This window comes from Theobroma cacao, chromosome 9 (assembly GCF_053813885.1).
Source record: "Theobroma cacao isolate CCN51 chromosome 9, ASM5381388v1, whole genome shotgun sequence".
Taxonomy (NCBI): domain Eukaryota; kingdom Viridiplantae; phylum Streptophyta; class Magnoliopsida; order Malvales; family Malvaceae; genus Theobroma; species Theobroma cacao.
The window spans coordinates 49,519,964-49,537,561 of record NC_142647.1 but is presented as its reverse complement, the minus strand read 5'-3'; the positions used below and the strand labels follow the sequence as shown (position 1 = coordinate 49,537,561).

Here is a 17,598-nt window from a genome sequence, read left to right as displayed (position 1 = left end):
TTCATCAATCATCTCACAGAACAGTAAACAAAAAAATGAAGACATACCAGATTCACTTCACCACAATGACTCTAAATCAAGTCAGAGCCTCCTTTTGCATATTACAGGGTTACTATTTGATTAATTTAAATTACTTCTAACTTTCAAAAAAAAAAAAACATTATTACATCAATCACTCAAAATATCCAAAATAGAAATGAAGAAATAAAAGTTGAATATTTAACATGATAATAGTATTTCACACTAAATAGAGTAGCAACATATTTGAAAATAAACAAATCCTAATAACTACTAATAACAACTTGAAAATACAACTAAAAATAACCCTTAAAGGCATTGTAGTAGAAGAGCTTTGAAACAAGCTGACATAGAAATGTGGGATATAATATATAAAAAAAGTTTCCTATCTCAACCACAAATGACCCCATCAGCCTCTCTTTATTTAGTTCAGACCATCGCTCGTAAACATGAACGTAGAGGGCTCCAAGAAACATTATAAAACCAGCACTAGTATTACTGTAAGTCCGGTAATAAAAAACTGCTTCAGCAGCTCCAAGGAATTCACCTTGCTGGTACGAAGGTTGACCACTCTCGTTCTCAAACATTCTTATAATATCATCCTTCCATTCAATATTTGGAGTCAGTCCTATTAATATCAGAGTGTCTGTTGGCTTTACTTTCATAGCCGTCCGCAAGTTCATTATCACTTGTTGAACCTTAAAGAAGTTCCACAGACAGGGATGGTTTATTAAAAACCGTCTATTATTCCTGAAAAAATAATTGTAAAATCATTTAATTGCTAAAAAAAATAATATGAAAGATAGATAAATATAGTTTAAAAGATGAAGAAGACATTACCAGAACAGCTTGTAGTCCGTAAAATAAAACATCATGTGTTGCAGATCCAAAGGGATGCTCTTCCGCTTAGAACCACATAAGCAATGAATGATGCAGATCATATTCATTAATACCTTCGTATAGCTGCTTTTGTTTTCACATCTCATTGCTTCAGCCCTAATCTCAACCTCCTTATCGTTAGCATAAATTTGATTGATGCTAACATTTGGCCGGATAACTTGATGACTCATGTCATTAACCAGTGAGGTGGTAATACCTCTTTCAAGAATAAAACAAAAGATTATCAATATATATTTTTACAATTATACATACTAAACTTGACAAAATTTATAGCATACCTTATAATATTAGCACCTAGTTCTGATAACTTCCAACCACGAGAATTTCCCATTGCAACAGGTGTTACTATTAATCCCAGATACTGTGTAACTGGTTGCATTTCCTAAAAAAAATATAACCCATTATAATTTTAACAAACATAAATCTAATTATTTAGTCTTAAAATATAAACAACTTACTGCTGCCACTGTTGCTGCTTCTGCTTCTGCTTCTTCTTCTTCTAAGTCATCCTCCTTCCAAATATGAACATCATTTCTATTTGTTTTCAAGTGATTTATAAACTCTTGTCCGTCTTTCTTAATATTGTCTTCCAAATTCTGAAAATAAAAAGCATAGTTGAGAAATACAGTGAATATCCTAACTTAAAAGAAAATTTTCAAATTCATAATAGAATTACCTTTTTCAATAGGGCTTTCAAACCCCCTTGACGTGATGAAGAACCACCAGACATTATCTACACTACAAAAGATCAAATTTAGCTAATGGAGAAATAAATAATCAATGCAGTTGTTGAGGTCAATGCAGCACTAAGAGAAGGAGCTCATGGTGTAGTGGTTGGACGTGCTGCATACAACTACCCTTGGCAGACTTCGGGACATGTTGATACTGCAATATATGGTCAACCAAGCAGTGGTCTTACACGCTGCGAGATCCTTGAACGGTATCAAGAACATGGCGACTCTGTTTTGGGAAGAAATGGAAATAATAGACCAAATGTCCAAGAGGTGGCGGAGCCTCTGCTTAACCTTTTTAACTCAGAGCCTGGAAATAGTCTGTGGAAACGCAAAGCTGACTCTGCTTTCCAGCATCGCACGACAATGAAATCCTTCTTTGAGGAAAGGCTTGTGGCAATGCCTGATTCAGTCTTGGATTCACCTATAGCGGGGGTGCCATCTGGCCGTGAAGATCTCTGTGCTAATGTACAAGATTTACTGCCACCCCCATATGATGTAAGAGAACAAGAAGCAGTGTATGCTTAGATTTATCATGTCCTAAATTTCTTAGTTCCCAATTGATAAATCTCAAATTGCAATTCATTTTTTTGGAATACAAACTAATTGGTCCCATGTTACAATATGTATCAAAACATATAAATGGTTAATTTAAAAAAAATTTGCTGTCATTCTTTATGGTGATTAGAATCACTTGGACATGCTCAGTCACTGGTATCTGTGTTTTGTTTCACCTCCCCTGCTGCAGTCAGTTTTCTATTGCTAGAGTGTTGTTGAGCATGCAGCAAAGTTGTGGTAGAGCCTATGTAAAAGTTGAACTATTGTAGCAATATTTCATGACTGTAGAAAGCGGAAAGACTTTGCATTTCAAAAAAAAAAAAATTTACACAAACATGGTACATCAAAACACACCAAACTTAATGCAAGGATAACTTTGGCTGCCCAGGTATGAAAAGTTTGCAATGAACTGTGATCGTTGAATCAAGCATGCTCTAGGCTGGAATCTAAGTTTTTGTTTTTGTTGACCTATGTTGGGTTGGATTGGATTGGATCATGTGTTCATTTTGGAGCTGATTAACTCTCTAATTACTTTTGATTTCTAGTTGTCAAAGTTCAAGCTGTTTTGTAACAAGCTTAGGATCTTTTGTTGCACATTGTCACTGTCTGGATGAGGCTTTCTTGTTTAGTCTTTGCTGCCAAAAGCTATGTTGCGCAGTTCTCTTTAGCAAATTGTACAGGGGTAAAACCCCTCTTAAAGCTAGTTAAATAAAAATCTATCCCAAACAGCTCCTCTAATCTTCTAAAAGATGGAGCAGAGCAAAACAAAGCAAAATAAAGCAAAATATATGGAATGCAGCAAAAATGAAACCAAAAACGCACAAGATTAACGGCGTTACCTTCAGGAAAATTTGACCAGGACAAAGTAGATGGATGAAAAAATGAACTAGCTTTTCTGGAGAAGCAGAGCAAAATGAAGGCAAAATGAAGCAAAATACATCAGAAGGCAGCAAAAATGAAACAAAAACCACAAAAGCTCAAGGGCATTACCTTGAGAAAAACTTGACTGAGACAAGAACGGACGATAAGGGAAAGGATGAAAATTTTTTTGTCCTGCAAGCGCGTGTGGACGACTCCTTGCTACCCGAGAATGAAAGAAGATATGTGACTTTGAAAGGGTTTATGGGTCGTCCCCTTACTCTATTCCTTCAAGGAAGAGCGGGACGCCTTGGCAGCGGCAAAGCAAGATTTCAAGAATCGCCTAAGGGTGAAAATGGTTAATTTGGTCACGTGAAAGTGAGCTTTCTTGTTTCTGAGAGAAGATGAAAATTTTTTTTTGCTGCAAATGGTTCTGGGTTCTCTGTTTGAAAACCAGGCATCAGTCCGTACAATACGTGGAACAACCCCCATGGCCCCAATGCAGACTCTGCAACTGGAATGATCAGAGGTATAATAACTACCAGCAAGAGGATCTTTATCTTGTTTTTTACTAAGGTATTTAAAGCTGAAAATTTAAATTTAAAATCACTTGTTAATTTTTTTTTTGGAATACTTGTAATTTTTTTTAAGGGCTACTCACTTCTCAATTAAGGAATTAGTACTTTTAGATTTTGAATTGTAATTTTTTTATTTTTATTATTATTATTATTATACTCGAGATAAGATAAGAATGAATTGAGATAATATTTAAGTATATTAATTTTTTTTATTTGAAAGAAATGTACTAATACTATGGGTTTTTGATTATAATGGAATTGTTTGTGTTGTTTGGTGTATTTATTATAATCTGGATGTGCTATCTAATTTCTTGTGGACGTGATTTTTGAAAAGCTATTCCCTGTTGATGGGAATTTTTTATATTTAGATTTGAATTGTAATTTATTATTATTATTATTATTATTATTATACTCGAGATAAAATTGAATTGGGATAATATTTAAGTATATTAATTTTTTTTATTTGAAAAAAAATATACTAATACTATGGGTTTTTGATTATAATGAAATTGTTTGTATTATTTGGTGTATTTATTACAATCTGGATGTGCTATCTAATTTCTCGTGGACGTGATTTTTTGAAAAGCTGTTGATGTCTCCCTGTTGATGGGAATTTTTTATATTTAGATTTGAATTGTAATTTATTATTATTATTATTATTATTATACTCGAGATAAGATTGAATTGGGATAATATTTAAGTATATTAATTTTTTTTATTTGAAAAAAAATATACTAATACTATGGGTTTTTGATTATAATGAAATTGTTTGTATTATTTGGTGTATTTATTACAATCTGGATGTGCTATCTAATTTCTTGTGGACGTGATTTTTGAAAAGCTATTCCCTGTTGATGAGAATTTTTTATATTTAGATTTGAATTGTAATTTATTATTATTATTATTATTATTATACTCGAGATAAGATTGAATTGGGATAATATTTAAGTATATTAATTTTTTTTATTTGAAAAAAAATATACTAATACTATGGGTTTTTGATTATAATGAAATTGTTTGTATTATTTGGTGTATTTATTACAATCTGGATGTGCTATCTAATTTCTTGTGGACGTGATTTTTTGAAAAGCTGTTGATGTCTCCCTGTTGATGGAAATTTTTTATATTTAGATTTTGAATTGTAATTTATTATTATTATTATTATTATTATTATACTCGAGATAAGATTGAATTGGGATAACATTTAAGTATATTAATTTTTTTTATTTGAAAGAAATGTACTAATACTATGGGTTTTTGATTATAATGAAATTGTTTGTATTATTTGGTGTATTTATTACAATATGGATGTGCTATCTAATTTTTTGTAGACGTGATTTTTTGAAAAGCTATTGATGTCTCCCTGTTGATGGGAATTTTTTATGTTCTTGGAGGTGTAGAGATGAGTAACAACTTTTCCAGATTCCTTTGGTGATTTGCAGTAAGTTTGATGTTGTGATTGTTATGTCCCGTGAGGTCTGTTTTGTTTATCTGGTTTTATGTTGCGAGTTTTTGGGATGAGATAATGAGGCTTTAAATGTTGGGCATATGTTTGATGGATGGTGGGGGTTAGTTTTTGAGTTACACGTTGCGTTCTGTTCTTTTGATTTTTGTCAGGGGTGAGTGATTTGGACTGCGTAGACAGCTGGTTATTGGTTTGTCGTTATCCAAAATTGGAACCCTGCACTGGTTCTATGGTTGCGGACATGTTCTCCTTTCCTGTTTTATCAACAAAGTTTTTGTTTTAATTTTTTTAAAAAAATAAAATAAAAGTGAGGGATCAAAATTCATAGATGACTAGAATATGCCCATCAATTTAAAATAATTTCTTGAAAATATGATCCAATGGGTCATGGATGAGAAGGCCTAAAATTTACAAAAAGATTATGTGACTTGATTCTTTCCAATACTGAAAATAATTTGCAGGAAGTTTTGCAAGTTCGAATTATTAATGGTGTCAAATATATCGATCAATTAATTTATTAGTAATTATGATTATTCACAGAATTACTGATGAAATATATGTCAATAATGAGTCTTGGTATGAAAAGAATTTGTCAACCAAGTATTCCGTCAGTGGAGTGGATGAGAGTTTTCAACATTTACCAACAGAATTTTCATTGATAAATTAAAAAAAGCTTGTACAAACTTTCTCCCTATTTCTCCCTAACCATAGCTGCTCTCCCTCTCCTGCAACCCTTTGCTTCCCTTCACCGCCACCAACCAAATCCAGCTTCCCTAGGTTGACGTCGATCTTCCTTGCATCTCCTTTTTTTGTACTTTAATTATATAAATTAGTAATTAGAAAGGGTAAATTAATAATTAATATTTTATAATTTCAGTTAAATTATATAATTTAAGGCTATAAAATAATAATAACTTTTGCTAAATTTTAAAAGATATTTTAAATTAATTGTTATATAAATTAATAGCTAATAACGTTAAATTAATTGTTAATATTAAAAAAATTATATAATTAGTACTATTGTTAAAGCATAAAAATGCCATAATTTAATCATAAAAAATAATAACTTTTCTTAAATTTTCAAAAGATGTTTTAATTTAATTATTATATAAATTAATTGTTAATACCATTAAATTAATAAGTAATAATATATAAAAATACGATCCATTAAATCGATAGACTTGAGTTCCATATCAATAACATCGTATCTTGACATCGGATGCATTCGGACACCATCAATTGTCCAGCTATTTCTTTTTTTTTCTCTTTATTTATTTATTTATTCTAGTTCTTTAGTTTAGTTTAGTTTGATTTTAACCTATTAAACTTAATCATGTTTGTCTGATTTGATCCAAGTTTTTTTGTTTACTAGCTTTTGGCCCTGTTTTTGGGTCAGGTACTGAGCTTCATGATTGAATTTATACTTGTCAAAATGGACTTGGCTCATCGGGTCGGTTTATTTTTTATTGACTATGAGATAAGTTAGGTTTGAAAATTTAAATTCATATTAAAATCGAGCTTAAATGGGTTAATCCATCAAATCAGTGTATTGGGGTGAGTTGGGCGAGCTAACCTTGTGAGCTAAAAAATTTAATAATTTTAATTAATTTAAAAATTTTCTATATTTAACTATATAAAATTAATAATTTGATTACCGATAATACTACTTATTTTATGTCAACAATTAATTAGGAATAAAAATTATTTAAGACATTTGAATTTTAAAAAATATAAAATTAATATTTGAAAATATATATTATATAAATTAATATCAAACTTTCTAATCATGTAACGTTTTTTTTTTATCAATTAACAATGTTAACTCGTTGAGTGGTTTATATAATATTTAATTAATATAATCACATTATACATGTCATGAATTAAAATAAAATTATTTTATTTTATATAAAAAATTTCATATTAATGTCATTTGACATTCAGATACTCACCTCTAAAAAAATGTAAGAAAAAAAATTGTCTTGTTGAAATGTTTTGGCCTTGCAAATATACTTGTGTCTAAGAGAACACATAAAATTTTAACCCACCAATTAGTTAAGCATCAAAATCAATGGACTAAGATTTTGATAATAAGATTCATTAATTTTGGAATAATAAGACTCCTAACGAATTAAAATATGTTACTTGTCATATAGTATTTCGAAAATATTAATAAATGTCTCAAAATATAATTACACAATCTTTACTCTTTTATTTTATTTATTTCATTGATAACAAATGTTATTAACGATATAATTATCCTTGCTATATACATAAAATTTGATGCGATAAACTTACTAGATACAACAAAAATGGATAACATTAAACAATGTTAGTTATTTTATAGTATTTTCTCAAATACTACAAGACAACAAGGTAAATATGTAAGAAATAGAATGCGTGTCAAAAATAATCATTGCTTAAATAACAAATTTTAATATGCTTTGAAGTAATTCACTTGGGCAGTATCATTACTCTTAGAACTTTTTACTATTAAAAATGCTACTTAGAGCCATAGATTACGAAACACCTCTCAACTAGAAGGTATAACCACAAGGTAATCCTCCAAAGACCAAGATTGCAAGCTACGTCAAAGCAGGAAAAAAGAAAGAAAAGAAGCCCATTTCTGCTGTTTTCTCTGCATGATGTCCCACCCTGAACTGAGACGGTTAGCCCAATCCCTGAACCAACCGCACCCCTGAAAGCTCCTCCTCATCTTCTCATACACTATATTTCCACACTTAATACGTCAACTGCAACAGAACCAACAACCCAGCCACTCTTCCTTTGGCTCGAAGCTTTGGTCTACCCCCCAACTCACAGCTTGATCAAAATCCTGGTCACCCCTGGTTTTAATGTTCCATTTCCAGGCATTGGTGGGGCGTCTTGAAGGCATTCATGGCGAGCCAGGGCGATTTGTCGGTCAATAACATATCGTTGGAGATTGTAAGTTTGGCCTGTTTCATTGTTTTGGTGTATATATGCTTCTTGAATATTGAAAACTAAAGCAAGAACAAAGTAACTGTTATTCTAGTCTTTCTTTCATCTGGTTTACCTTGTCATTGCAGAGAAGAAAGAAGCTTAGTGGACAGCAAAAGAGAGAGGCACTTGAAAGAGAGGTATGGGGATGTTCTTCTGTCATTCTCTTCCATTGTACTCTATGACTACCATGCATTTGGAAGAATGAAAATGTACATTTGAGCCTATGACTAAGAACTGCATACATCCATAGGTGATGGGTCTCCATAAATGTTTGAGTGCAACTGTGCAATAAATTAATCATTTATGGCTAGCAGAAAAATTATCAGTAACCATATGATTAAGTTAGAGATGGCTCCAATTAAACAGCTATATATATATAGATATGATTTAAGAATTCATTGATCAGTATTAGATTTAGAGTATATCTGAGCATCATGGTTTATTGATTTTTCACTTTAGAACTCATAGTTTAGTTTTCCCCAGAAATCATATGATGATTTTCTTCTTAGGTACTCAAAGGTATTGTAAGCAATATGATTTCTTTCTCCTAATTAAAGCAATATTAGCCCATGGATCCTGTTGGAATTAGTCTTAACTTAATCAAGAAGGTTAGACACAAGTAAAGCCATTTTAGTTAGCAAGCCAGAGAAATGTTAGTTTCAATTACTTTAGAGCTCTGGTAAGGATTCAAATGTCTAACTAGGTATTAGCAGTCTGTTGTTGTTGTGCAAATTATGACATGTTATGATTTAAAGATATGTAGAACCTTTTGCCGTTTCTGTCAAGTTTTCTTTGGGTTGGCAGCTGGAAAAATATGAATGAATGATTTTGTTAATGATTTTTCCATTTATAGGTCTCCATGCTTCAAAAAATGCTAAATCAAGAAGAAAAGATGCATGAGATTCTGACACGAGTACATCAACAAGAGGATGGTTCTTCCATCTCTATCCCAAATTTTCTTCCTCCAAAGGTAAGAAAAGATTGGATGCTGCTTTGAATTAATCCAAGACACTTGTGCATGCTTTGAGGGGTGGTGATCTTCACCATATGCAATGTAATCTTCTTGCTATTTCATTGAACATACATGTATAGAGAACTGCATTGAATAACCGACCTGTCCATCTTTCCTGAATTTGACAGATGAAGGAGCTCTTAGCAGAGCTGGCTATGGTTGAAGGTGAGATAACTCGTTTAGAAAGCCAAATAAGCCAACTTCAACTTGGTCTGAAGCAGGAACAGGAAGTCACCAAGGAAACAAAATCAAAACAATGGCAACCTGGGAGTCTAATGAGTCACCTTCAGGGCCTTCCATCCAGTACATCTAACCAAAACCCCATAAAGCAAGGTGGCCAAGAAAAGATGGCTTTCGAGACCAAGGCTTTGCATTTTATAAGCAAAGCTATTAAAGGCGATTATACTCTAAGTGACTTCAGTCTAAATGAGAGAATGGGAAACTCAAGAGTGCTTTCTGATCAGAAAGAAAATCAGTACCAAGGGGAGGTTAAATTTCAAGAGAGGATTCCAAGGAAAAGTGGTTTGTTGAAGGCACCTTCACCTTTGCGAGACCATCGATATTCATCACCTAAGGTAAGTCTCCAGTCTTCCTGTCCTGGCCTCCTTAGATCCTGTTAAGCTTGTAGTATTATATCTTGTCAAATGACATTATAGCAATGAATTGTGATAATGAAGAAAGGAAGGTTTTATGATTATGAGTTTGTATATCCTGAATTTTCTTATTTCAGCCAAGGGAACGTATATCAGAGTCCAGTTGGGACCTCCCGCCAAAATCTCTATCTAGTACACTTCTTTCAGACGAGAACAGTCAGAATTGGCATCCCAACAAACTATCTGAGAATATCATGAAGTGTTTAAACTTTATATTTGTCAGGCTACTTAGAACATCAAGAGCAATGGAACTGGAGAAGTCAGGACCCCTTACCAGGTCTATGAACACTCCCTTAAGCTCAAGAAGCTTTAGGGTGGAAAACACCCTGAATCCGAAGTCAAGTCTTGCTTTACAGAAGAAATCAAGGCAACAAGATCCATATGGTATCTTCGATATGGAAGAGTCTATTCCAAGGGACATTGGCCCTTACAAGAACCTGGTCGTATTCACATCCAGCTCTTTGGACCCAAAATGCATTTCGAGTTCAAGTTCTATTCCTTTACTTAAAAAGCTAAGGTATGGCGCAAGAACTTCACAGGCACAGACGGGATACATCTGTCAAGTTCTGATGGACATTCATATACAATTTTCAGAATTGCGTTTAACATCACCCCCTAAGCAAGAGAACAAAGAAGAGACAAATTCTGATCATTTCTCTGTTTTCCATCTGCAGGGTCTTTATGAGCAATCTCCAGAAGGTGGATCTGAGAGCGTTGACTTACCATCAGAAATTAGCATTCTGGATCAACATGTACAATGCCTGTATCATGCATGTATAGTATGGAAAAGAAGCTATTTTTTTTTTCCTTTTGTTTATGCCATCTTGAGAGAGGTCTTTGCTTGATGATTTGTGCTTAATCTTACACTAATCGCAGAGCTTATATCATGATTCAGGGTAGCATTACACACGTTCCGCTGCTGCCTTTTTATTGAAACTCCTCACGATACATATATCTACTTGTTTTACTATTACAGGGTTATCTACAATATGGTGTGCCTAATACTCCTGAAAAATTTCTGACGCTGATGAACAAGGTACATCCCGAATTAGTTTCCTGAGTGTTTCTGTATGGAAGTGGAATGTCCATAGATATCAGATTATGGCTTAATCTTTGACAAAATAAGCTATGTCAGGCAACTCTTAACGTTGGAGGCAACACAATAAGTGCTCAAGCAATGGAACACTATATTCTGAGGAAACCAGCACCTTCCAACATCAAAGAGGTACATTTTACTGTCCCTATGCTCGATAGAGGTACTGTCTTTAGTTCTACTTTGACAGTCTCACCATGATTTCTCTTTTAAGGCTTATCAAAAGGGCGACAAGGAAGACCAAGAAGCCATTGTCCGCAAAATTTATGGACTCGAGTTAACGGATCCGAATGTCACATTTGCTCTGTGCCGTGGAACTCGATCTTCTCCAGCGGTAAGTTTAGTTGATCAAATTTGGAACTCTTCCATGGCAAATCTACCTGCCCCTTGAGATAAATTTTCCTTGACAGGTGAGAATATACACCGCTGATGGAGTTGCAGCTGAACTGGAGAAATCAAAACTAGAGTACCTGCAAGCTTCGGTTGTGGTGACCAACACAAAGAAGATCGCATTCCCTGAGCTTCTGCTCAGAAACATGTTTGATTTCGCAATGGACATAAACTCATTGGTCCAGTGGGTATGCCAGCAGTTACCTACATCTGGGTCATTAAGGAAATCAATGGTGGACTGCTTCAGGAGCCACAACAGTGGCAAGATATCCATCGGCGTCGAGAAAATACCATACGACTTTGAATTCCAGTATCTGTTAGCAATGTAAACAAATTGTTTTTCTTTTTCCAATTTTCCTTTTGTTTGGCATGAAAGAAAAGAGAAAATTTCTCATTCTGGATTTCTGATCAGAATTGTTTGAGCAAATAATTGCCAGTTAGACTCTGGCGTGTTCGGCGATGTTATCAGATGAAGCTATCAAACCCACTCGTGTACCAAGAATTCGAAAATATTTTCATGGTCTTCGGTTACTACTGCATTCCCATTTGATTAATTCCAAAAGTCTAGAAAGGAAATCCCTGTAAGATTCCTTTTTCCACAAAGCAATCAATAATGCAAAAGACTACTTCAAAAAGAATGGACATTGAATTCCAATTCCATGTCTATAAAACCGGAAGCTTTCAGATAAGATCGTATCAGCTGAGACCCATTCAGCCATCCAGTCAGCCACCCTTCTTATATTAACATATTGCTTACCACTTTAATGGGAAGGTTAGATATCAAACCACAAACAATATTACATTATTTTATATTAATATTCAAATATTGTAACAATTTAAATAACAGAAACATTTGAACATAATTAATAATTAAACAAACATCATCAGTTTTAAAAATTAAATTAATTTAATCTTTACAAATTATTACAGCTGATTGAAATTTATCATTTTGACCAAATATATGTCCTAATTACATAATTTGAAATTTTTAAATATTTCAAAATATATTTTTTATTTTTTAACATTTAATGTATTTACTTTTTTATGTTTTAATAAGAATATCAACATCTATATTATAATTAATTTAAATTTTTTTACATTTTATATTAAAAATATTGGACACCTGTATTTTTCATGGAATAAAAAAACGGAAATATCTTTGTATTTTTCCACTTCTGTCAAGATCAATTTGAGTCTACCTACAAAATCAAATAATAACAATGACATAAAATTTTAAAAAATAAAAATAAAAGTAAAGAAATATTAAATAAATTAGCCGCCATGTTTCCAAGTCATCTGGGCGCCAAGGAGACCGAGATTCCAGTCGGAAGTTTGACGTTATCCGACCAAATCCTGGACTCCAGATAAAGCTTGGAAATCTTCCCTGCCACGCGTCCCATGCTCGGCCGTTTATCTGGATCCACGTGTACGCAATCCAACGCTAGACGAATCAACTTGTCCGCCACCTCAACTGGAAACGAATCGTTCAACCTCCTGTCCATCCACCTCCTCAGCGTTTCCCTTGCCTCCACGGCCGCCGCTGCCGTCTCCGTCACCGACGTCCGTACGAAATCACCGGTCCTTTTATCGTACCTGTATTTTAACGGCTCCTCCCCGGACAACAGCTCCAAAATCACCACTCCAAAGGCGAATACATCGGATTTCTGTGTCGCGACGCCGCTGGATCTGAATTCCGGCGACATGTAGCCTCTAGCTCCTTCGAACTGCCTCTCTCCACTGTCGGATCTCTTCAATTTCCTTAAACTCGCGGCGTCACCTTCTTCGAGCACTTCTTCGATTTCTGTTTCGCGTTTGAGTTCTCGCCTTTCGTTCTCGTCCGTTTCGCCGCAAAGCTGTGCCGTTCCAAAATGGCAAATCTTTGCATTAAAAGAAGGCTCCGTTACGATAATGCTACTGCTCTTAATATGATTATGAACGATGCTGAGATTTAATCCGGTGTTATTGTGAATATAATCGAGGCCGTGAGCGAGGTCAGTAGCGATCTGCATTCTCGAAATCCACATGGAGAGAACAGTAAAGCTTGGATTCCTAGGGTTTCTCAAGCAATCAACAAGATTCGATCCTTCGATGAACTCATAAACGAGGTAAATGTGATCACCTGAGATGGAAGCTCCGAGGAGTTTGATTATACTCATGTGATGGCTTCTACAAATGACGGATAATCGTTCTTTGAGTTGAGGAGTTTGGATTTTGCGGCGGAACTTGCGTTGGAAAACGACGGTGTCACGGCCACGGAGGTTGCAGCGCCAACAAGCTGCGGTGGAGGCGGTGGAGGCGGCGGAGGAGGAAGAGGAGGAGTAGCGTTTGGCTAGGAAGTTGTTAGTGGCGGCTCGAATTTCACTTATGTCGTAGATGTGAGGATTTTCGGGGAGGGATTCTCGAAGGCTTGAGAGTGAAGTCCGGCTTGACACTGAAGTCCCCGACGACGTCCCTTTCGCGTAAGATGAAGTGGAAGTGTAAGCTGCGCTGCTGGGGTTAGAAGTGGAAGGACTTGAGGACTGACTCGGCCGAGTTCGTGAATCTCGAGGGGACTGACTCGGGCGAGTTCGTGGAGTTCGGGATGGTGTAGGTTCCGACACGTTCGCTGCCATTTTGTTTTTGCACATAGAAGAGGACGACGAAATTCAAAAAAAAAAAAAGAACTGGGTGAGTTTGCTTTGAAGGGGAATTGTTCAAAGAAGAAGAGTGGAATAACGACGGCGATAAGGAAGACGCGGTGGGGCTGAGAAAGGAGAGGGCGGTGCTGCTGCTAGCCTGCGCATGTGGAGCGGCGCAGGATAACTCTAGATTCTCCCCAGGAAATTGTGGAAAATTTCGGTCTTGGGTCCTTTTAAATACAGAATTTATTTAAAATTAAAGGCACAGGATGGCCCTTTCCGGCCTAAAAAAGGGTAGGCCCTACTCCCATAGGGCTTTATATATTCAATAAAATTGAAACCAGCAATTATCTTGTTTACTTTTTTTTTTATAATTGAAGAAGGGGTTCAAATTTTATTTTTTAAGTGAAGATTATGTATTAATCAATTAATTAAATATTTGAATGTAATTATTTTGTTTAATTTATTTGATCAGTTTTCGATATTTATAATTTACGACTAAATTAATAGAAAAAAATCAAATATTAATAATATAAATCTTATATTAAAAATATATACTAATTTATATAATATAAATCTACTATTAATAATGGAGAAGTTGGCATGGCATGACATGATAAAGGAATTGGTTGGCTGCTAAATTTCCACGCTGCAAATAAAATGATATTTTGATAAAAAAAAAAGAAATAGTTTACGTGAATGTGTGGGATGAAGCTTCCTTTTGTCCTCTTTGACGGGGCAACGCAAAAAGGCTTGAATGCTAAGAGCTTGGTGCTTAAATGTGTATGATGGAATCAAAGAAATCTCCTGCACAATGCTTGAATTTAATGCTATTTCTTCATGAAACTGTATAGAAATATTGGGAAGGTTTTGGTTTTAAACAGCTGCTTAAGATAGGTGAACTGATAGTCATATTGTCTTTGAAATTTGTTTTCCCATTCATACTAGATAGGCTTTGGCTGCCATTTTGTTTTTCGCATAGAAGAGGACGACGAAATTGAAAAGGAAAAAAACTGGGTGAGTTTGCTTTGAAGGGGAATTCGTCGAAGACGAAGAGTGGAATAATGACGGTGGTATGGACGACGCGGTGGGGCCGAGAAAAGGAGAGGGCGGTGCTGCTGCTATCCTGCGCATACGGAGCAGCGCAGGATTACTCGTCAGATTCTCCCTAGGAAATTGTGGAAAATTTCGGGCTTGGGTACTTTTGAATACGGAATTTATAAAATTAAAGGCACAGGGTCACCCTTTTCGGCCTAAAAAGGAGTAGGCCCTACTCCCATAGAGCTTTATATATTCAGTAAAATTGAAACTAACAATTATGAACGATCATTAATCGATTTTAATCCAATAAATCAATTGAATCAATCGATTTTAATTGATTATTTTATTCAATTTATTCGGTTTTTGATATTTATAATTAACGATCAAATCAATATAAAAAATCAAATATTAATAATATAAATCTTATATTAAGAATATAAACTAATTTATATAATATAAATCGATCATTAATAATGGAGAAGTTGGCATGACATGATAATGACAGGTAAAGGGTAAATATTTTTGGACAAAGTAAAGTCAACTTTGGTGTGATAAGACTTTTTTTTTTTAATTTTTGGTACAAATAAAAAGGTTTTATTTACTTTTTTTAATTAAATTAATAACTAACGTGAATATTAATTAATTGAATTCGATCAATTCAATTCAATTATTTATTTAGTTCAATTAATTCAATTGATTCAATCGATTTTCTGTATTTATAACTGATAATAGAAAGATGAACTCGAGAGTAGATTAAGGGGAAAGGTTGAAACTGGTTAGCTGCTACATTTCCATGTGTGCAAAAAGGCTTGACTGCTAGGAGCTTGGTGCTTAAATGCGTATTATGGAATCAAAGCAATCTCCTGTACAATGCTTTGAATTTTATGCTTTTTCTTCATGAAACTTTGTAGAAATATTGGGAAGGTTTTGGTTTTAAACAGCTGATTAAGTGCTTGTTTGGTCTAATTTTTTTAATTTATCTATCTTTTAAAAGTAAAAATTAAGTCAAACAAAAATTTTAAAATTTTTTTTAAAAAAGGTAATTTTTTTAAGAATAAAATTTTAAAAAAAAATTCAGAAAAACCCTTGTGAAGAGCTTTTTTTTCCTCTTTTTTGACAAATACAAAAAAAATTTATTTTTATTTCAAAACTATCCTCATCTGTTGAAAATAATTACAATATTACCTTCTAAAAAAATACCTTTTATGATAATTTTAACTAAAATTATAATTTATCAAATTTATCAAATAATTTTAACTTAATTTTAAAAGTTATTATTTTTTATAAGAACTTTATAATAGCTTTTAACCTAGAAAAAAATTAAGCCAAACAAGTTATAAGATAGGTGAACTAATAGTCCTATTGTTTTTGAAATTTGTTTACCCATTCATACTAGCAGTAGTAATAGATTTACTTGTCCTTGTATACATATTTTTATAATTATTGTTGTGGTTATTGTTAGTCTTTATTTACCTTTTGTTATATATATGATTTTTTTAATCAACACTGTACAAATCAATTCTATTTTTATAAAATTATACCGTTAAAATTATATAATAAATTTATAAAAATATTCTTAATTTTAATAAAAAATTGACCAAGAAAAGATAAAATTTAAGAAATGGAGTTTGGGTTAACCCTCAAATTAAAAAGTCAACCCCAAAGTTCTGATTTTTGGATATGATTGTCCCATTTTATTTAGTAAAAAAAAGAGTTGACTTTCGGTAAAATGGATCTTTCCCCCTCACTTTGATAGCGCCAGTGGTGCTGGGAAAGCCGAGACCTTGGCGGCTTCTTCTCATCTTTGACGAAACCAGCGCAGAAATTGTTCTGACAGGTGCTGGCGAATCGTATTTAATCAAGGGACATTGAGCTAAAAGCATGCCGGGGAACATGCATGGTGAAGCCAACCGGTCCTCTTATTTAGATTCACTTCGACAGCAAGCACTTGGTGACATACAAGATTTCTGTGTCTTGAGCTGCTCTGAGTTGTGTCTGTCTTGATGGCTTTGCTCAATGTTGTTTTTGTGGTCTATGATCACATAGGCAACGGGGCCTTTTTAAGCTCTTTGTCTCAGCCACCCTGGATATATAGTTGTTTTAGGTTGCCAGGGGTGTACTGCCTCAATCCCTGCAGGGAGGCCTTTGTACAGAGTTTCAATACGAGATTTCTGTTCTTTATATCAAAAGATTAAGCTGTCTGATCTGTCCTCCGACACCCAACGATGTTTTGGTTTAGCATTTCATATGACAAAGTCTAAACCAAAGTCTTCAGATCCATTCAAGGAACAAATGGAGACCTCATATCACCGAACAAAACAAAAAAAAAACCAGTCAAGAACACAAGTTTCAATTGTTTTTTTGATCCTTGATGTGCCGACCCGACACTAATTTGGTTTCTTGGATACTCGACCCTTGTCTTGACGCAACAAAAAGAAGTCTCGCACGTTTCTTACAAAATTTTGTCAGGCTCCCTCTCACAATCGATGAAAGTCAATTGTAAACTACTGCTGTTTTCAAACAATGGTGTTTACTATGAAACCAGTTGAATGTTAAAATTTGGACTGGAAGGATGAGGATTGAGAGGGGTCAGAGTTTTGACCAAAAGGGGTTGCATATTGCGGATGCATTGTTCATCTCTAGGTGAAGTGAGAAAGGACCAGCGGCAGTTCAACCAAGCTATAGCTGTCAATGATGGGTATTG

At 34.1% G+C, this 17,598-nt stretch overlaps 3 protein-coding genes across 6 annotated transcripts; 1 reads left to right on the top strand and 2 right to left on the bottom strand.

Annotated features, from left to right (window-relative positions):
- Positions 1-191: 191 nt before the first annotated feature.
- LOC18590918 (uncharacterized) lies at positions 192-3,615 on the bottom strand. 4 transcript variants are annotated; one of them, XM_007016745.3, is made up of 7 exons: positions 3,198-3,615; positions 3,047-3,102; positions 1,595-2,129; positions 1,377-1,514; positions 1,197-1,300; positions 859-1,116; positions 192-768 (listed from the first exon to the last, which is right to left on the bottom strand). In XM_007016745.3, exons 3-7 carry the CDS (start codon positions 1,646-1,648, stop codon positions 315-317), a joined length of 1,008 nt encoding a protein of 335 aa, XP_007016807.3. In that variant the 5' UTR covers positions 1,649-2,129; positions 3,047-3,102; positions 3,198-3,615; the 3' UTR covers positions 192-314. The 4 variants fall into 4 exon arrangements, with proteins under 4 accessions (XP_007016807.3, XP_088666472.1, XP_007016806.3 ...); XM_088810346.1 differs by having other exon boundaries at positions 1,595-2,107; XM_007016744.3 differs by having other exon boundaries at positions 1,595-1,656.
- Positions 3,616-7,855: 4,240 nt separating this feature from the next.
- Positions 7,856-11,745, top strand: LOC18590916 (electron transporter, putative (Protein of unknown function, DUF547)). Its single transcript, XM_007016741.3, has 10 exons — positions 7,856-8,051; positions 8,174-8,224; positions 8,941-9,057; positions 9,228-9,674; positions 9,830-10,269; positions 10,427-10,526; positions 10,729-10,788; positions 10,888-10,977; positions 11,060-11,179; positions 11,256-11,745. Exons 1-10 carry the CDS (start codon positions 8,004-8,006, stop codon positions 11,562-11,564), a joined length of 1,782 nt encoding a protein of 593 aa, XP_007016803.3. The 5' UTR covers positions 7,856-8,003; the 3' UTR covers positions 11,565-11,745.
- A 630-nt stretch (positions 11,746-12,375) lies between these two features.
- LOC18590915 (Protein kinase superfamily protein) lies at positions 12,376-14,006 on the bottom strand. Its single transcript, XM_018126464.2, has one exon. The coding sequence runs from the start codon at positions 13,860-13,862 to the stop codon at positions 12,528-12,530; it is 1,335 nt and encodes a 444-aa protein (XP_017981953.2). The 5' UTR covers positions 13,863-14,006; the 3' UTR covers positions 12,376-12,527.
- Between the last annotated feature and the right edge of the window lie 3,592 nt (positions 14,007-17,598).

What these genes read in the sequence shown, in the direction of transcription:
- LOC18590915 (XM_018126464.2), bottom strand. Translation starts at nt 13,862, where the DNA reads ATGTGCAAAAACAAAATGGCAGCGAACGTGTCGGAACCTACACCATCC.
- LOC18590918 (XM_007016745.3), bottom strand. Translation starts at nt 1,648, where the DNA reads ATGTCTGGTGGTTCTTCATCACGTCAAGGGGGTTTGAAAGCCCTATTG. An exon ending in AAGCAGCAACAGTGGCAGCA is followed by an intron (nt 1,301 to 1,376) that starts GTAAGTTGTTTA and finishes TATTTTTTTTAG; the next exon opens with GAAATGCAACCAGTTACACA. An exon ending in CTAGGTGCTAATATTATAAG is followed by an intron (nt 1,117 to 1,196) that starts GTATGCTATAAA and finishes TATTCTTGAAAG; the next exon opens with AGGTATTACCACCTCACTGG.
- LOC18590916 (XM_007016741.3), top strand. Translation starts at nt 8,004, where the DNA reads ATGGCGAGCCAGGGCGATTTGTCGGTCAATAACATATCGTTGGAGATT. An exon ending in CCTTTACTTAAAAAGCTAAG is followed by an intron (nt 10,270 to 10,426) that starts GTATGGCGCAAG and finishes TTCCATCTGCAG; the next exon opens with GGTCTTTATGAGCAATCTCC. An exon ending in GAACTCGATCTTCTCCAGCG is followed by an intron (nt 11,180 to 11,255) that starts GTAAGTTTAGTT and finishes TTTCCTTGACAG; the next exon opens with GTGAGAATATACACCGCTGA.